This window comes from Cebidichthys violaceus, unplaced genomic scaffold, assembly GCF_023349555.1.
Source record: "Cebidichthys violaceus isolate CVI_PGR_0920_01 unplaced genomic scaffold, fCebVio1.0.p SCAF_21, whole genome shotgun sequence".
Taxonomy (NCBI): Eukaryota; Metazoa; Chordata; class Actinopteri; order Perciformes; family Stichaeidae; genus Cebidichthys; species Cebidichthys violaceus.
Genome location: NW_027176384.1, coordinates 10709306 through 10713444, shown reverse-complemented (window position 1 = coordinate 10713444; position 4139 = coordinate 10709306). Strand labels below are relative to the sequence as shown.

General features: G+C 41.6%; 1 protein-coding gene across 1 annotated transcript; it reads left to right on the top strand.

The window, feature by feature from the left end:
- The first annotated feature begins 2949 nt into the window (after positions 1 to 2949).
- Positions 2950 to 4014, top strand: ndufb2 (NADH:ubiquinone oxidoreductase subunit B2). The gene is made up of 4 exons (XM_068717309.1): positions 2950 to 3166; positions 3346 to 3490; positions 3710 to 3785; positions 3905 to 4014. The coding sequence occupies exons 1-3, from the start codon at positions 3081 to 3083 to the stop codon at positions 3782 to 3784; spliced, it is 306 nt and encodes a 101-aa protein (XP_068573410.1). The 5' UTR covers positions 2950 to 3080; the 3' UTR covers position 3785; positions 3905 to 4014.
- The last annotated feature ends 125 nt before the right edge of the window (positions 4015 to 4139 follow it).

Below are 4139 nucleotides of genomic sequence, written 5' to 3'. Positions count from 1 at the left end.
AGACTCCGCCTCCCCCACGAGCCCCCCTCCCTCCCCATCACTAAACCCGAGCTCCGCCTCCACATACTGCGGGGCTACCCTCCCGGTTTCACAGGGGCAACCGTGACCGCGCTCCATTTGCGCGTCCACGAGTGTGATTCCTCAAGACTCACGTCTGCTATTTATGTCGGTAACGCTCTGGATTTACTTTGCGCTTTACTCTTTCGACAATGCATGAATATAAATTGGACCATAGCATGTCGAATAATTTATAAGTGTAAAGTAAACTTTCTGAAGTCACATTACAGGTGGTTTAATCGTTGTTTTTGTTAGGATTTTAAAAATAGCCCATCAAATACATTATGCAGAATGCAATATGTAGCACATTGCTATACAATAGTGTGGTGTTGTGGTTACATTAATGCCTGTGCAATCTACATGATCATATTGTGAAAGTAGAATGTTTTTATAAGGTTTGTTCTTCCTCTTAGGGTCAAAAAGGCATATTTTGACTCAACACTAACCCTCATATAGCCAGTTTTATATTGCATTTATTATCTACTTTTGTTTGTTTTTCTAGATACTTAAACAGACTTAGGCTACAGCGACAATTGGACACCCCAAAATGTGGGCTGAGTAGGCCAGACCAGATTGTTTATTAGCCTATTGCGATTATTTAGGACCAGAATCTCTGCTTTTACCACTGGCATGGCTGAAAAGGAGCACCTAACTCTGCTACCCGACACAGGAGGAGGCAACTAAGCTGTTATGTAACCCCTTACACAAGAGCAGCATTTTGTTTATTGAACTGATGTTAGGAGGTGGTACCCATTAAACCCTGACCATTAACAGTAAATCAAGAATAAAGACAGCAGACCATACATATTAAACCACGCACACTACATGTTTGCACAATTCGAACTGGGCTTGAAGTCATAATCATGCATGCTAATGTATGGATAAACAATTTCACTTCACTCAATAAATCCCAAATGAAAGCATGTGGAAAATGTGATTTATTTGTCTGTGTTATCAGCTGTCTAGTAGTTGCAATTTACAACCCTTTGGATTTATTTAACAACCATATCACTGGACATGAGCTCTGACATGTTTAACACACAACAAAATAATAATTCTAGCAATCTTCCAGACAGCTTTATTGTTGTGTGTAAATCGGTCAGTGTCAAATCTCCACAAATATGTCTGTAGAAATCCCTTTGACATCATTTGTTTGAGAGAGGATGTTCTCATCGTTTCCATTTATTGACCCCTCCCCCCACCCGAAACCGCATCCCCCCGCGCAAGCGCATTCGTGCAGGACCGCTGCAAAACCCTGCAACTTGCTGGTGCACGGGCGGCGAGGTTGTTTGAAATAAACTTGCGGGAGGACGGAGGTATAAAGTTGGGCCGCTCGAGCCACCGTCACCCGCTTTCCTAACGGAAACGTTCGTAGACGAGGACGCAGCGATGAAAACGAGCACTTTTTTCGGAGAGGATCACATTTATCCATGACCGTTGTGTCCATATCCGCGTTTTCGGTCTGAAGATGATCTGACCTCTCTTTATGTTAAGATAATGACGCACATTTGATTGGAGGTTTAGAAACAAATCGATGACAATTTGTGTTTTTTGTTGGAGAAATGGTTGGTTTCCGATGACATCATGTAGATAGTGTTTTGTGGGCGGGCTCTGAGCTGTGAGGGGAGAGGGGCGCAACCGGAGAGCATCGACGACCAGGCGCCATTAGGTAACAACGGTCCGTGTGTGTGTATTTATATTCGCGAAGAGGCTACCCGGTGGGTAAACGGTAGATGGGTCGACATCACGGCGCGTGTTTTACACACTGAGTGGGAAATTGACCGCGATAAAAACGACTTCCTGTCGTTAATCCAAATTTTGACCGTTGTGGACTGGGAACAAGATGGCGTCGAGGATTCCTTTCTTTTAGCGCACGCACGGGTCGAGGTCGCGCACTCTTGGGCGGCGGCACCACCGTGCGCGTTCTCGCTACAATGTTATTTCCTGTTTCACATCACGAGAAGTTGACGTTCTTGTTTAAATTCACTCTCTTCTCTGTATAAGCCAGTTACATAAGCACTTAATGTTCTTCCTTCACTTTTCACACTATACGTCGTCTTCCTCTTAAAGAGGATAAACGGTCATATACAACAGTAGAGCTCTCTTTACCCGCTTTGTTTTAGCTTTTGACCCCATCTAGTGGACCGTGCAGGCAAAACGGACGAATTTACAGGCTGATACGTTTTCCATTTGTATTAATCACTTCATGTATATTTGTTTGTATTATAACCAAGATTGTTTTGTGCCCCTGCCCTGTGTGAACAGTATCATTTAAATAAACAAGGGTTAAATACGAATCGATAACACTTGATTTGTTCTGACACCTGTGACCTCAGTTATGCAAATGATTTTGGTGATTTACGTCATGACCCAATGGTAGCATAACATAGACAAGAGGTAAACAACTCAGTGTTCTAAGCCAACAACATAAATGAGAAGTTTTCTGTTGTGATAAACTGTGTCTAAACTAAATACAGAAAACAGTGACTATCAGCCAACTTAGGCAATGCATGTAGTGTTTCAGAGGTGGAAGAAGTATTCAGGTCCTAAAGTAACAGTACCACACTGAAAGTACTCCAATACAAGTCAAAATCCTACATGCAAAGCCATATTAAAGTAAAGGTATCTAAGTATTATAAGCAAAATTCAAGTAAAAGTACTCATTCTGCAGAAATGGTCCCTCTCAGTGTTTTACTATTATATATGATGTTTTTGGATTCATATTACTGATGCAGTACCTACAATTTGCTATAACTATAACAAATAATTGACAGCAGAACTCAAAAGTCATGTCTCTTGGAGACCACACGGGGGCGCTGTATGTTCTAGTTGTTAGTTGCCGATCAGCCAATCAGCACAGAGAAACAACGGATGTAGTCACTCTCTGTCCAATCACAGACGTCGTTGTTGGGAGGTCGTTTATTGACAAGGGGAGAAGGTGACTCCTCGACGAACAGGCAGTTTTTCACGCAAATCTCAACAAATAACCAAACAGAAGACTGTTTTTTGCTAAATTAGCAACCATGTCTTCTTTTGGGCGGGCGTTGGGAGTCCTTCGGACAGGAAGTCAGCTCCTCAGACGCGGTACGCAAAGAATAACGACTAGAAAGTAAGTATCGTCAATCCTGCTAGCATCTTTAGCTATAGAAAAACACTTGCTAACAGAATGGTAAACTAGAAATATGTACGTTCTTTGAACTTTGAACAATATCTTAAATGTCTGTCTATATTCCAATTTATCTAATATCACCGTAACATGGATTTTAACTGTGTTTTTCTATGTTTTAGGGCTGGCGGTGGACCGCACATCGAGCCCCAGTACAGGCAATATCCTCAGATAACGAAGAAACAGAAGTTCGAGTCCGAGCTCCTGAGCGGTGCCATGTGGTTCTGGATCCTTTGGCACTGCTGGCACGACCCTGATGCAGTCCTGGTACGTAAACGTGTGGTTTACACACTATCCAGCCCTCCACTGCAGGTGGAAGTAACTAAGTAACGTTACATGTTTTAAAGTAAGGCTACACCAGTGTGGGAAACATACATTAGACTATCTATACTTGTAATGTGTGTACTGCTCCTAGTTGTTTATCTACAGTATGCCATACATAACCTACTAAAACATACTAAATGACGGTTCTTGCCTCTTCTGTAGGGTCACTTCCCCTGGCCTGATGCCTCTGCATGGACAGATGAGGAGCTTGGAATCCCAGCAGATGACGAGGAATAAGGTGATTTCTTCAGTTTCCTTTGCCTAAATGAACACTTGTACAGTAACCAATGAGACGATTTTTTTTTTGTAATTCATTTTGTTCACTGCTGTAAACATTGTCTTATCTTTTACCTGTAGATCACCACGTGGGATTCAAGCTGCTGGATAAGTCTTTGTGGAAATCTTCAGGATATTCTGAAAGTCAGTGTTGTACATAGACTAATAAAACTATCTTTAAGTATGTCAAACTGTTGTATTTTTGTATGTAAAACCACAGTATAATATGGTCTAAACTTTGACATTTACAGTTTGTTAGATCAGGCTTTACAAAAGACATCAAGCATATTATTTCATTAGTTTTTTTTAGTTTTTT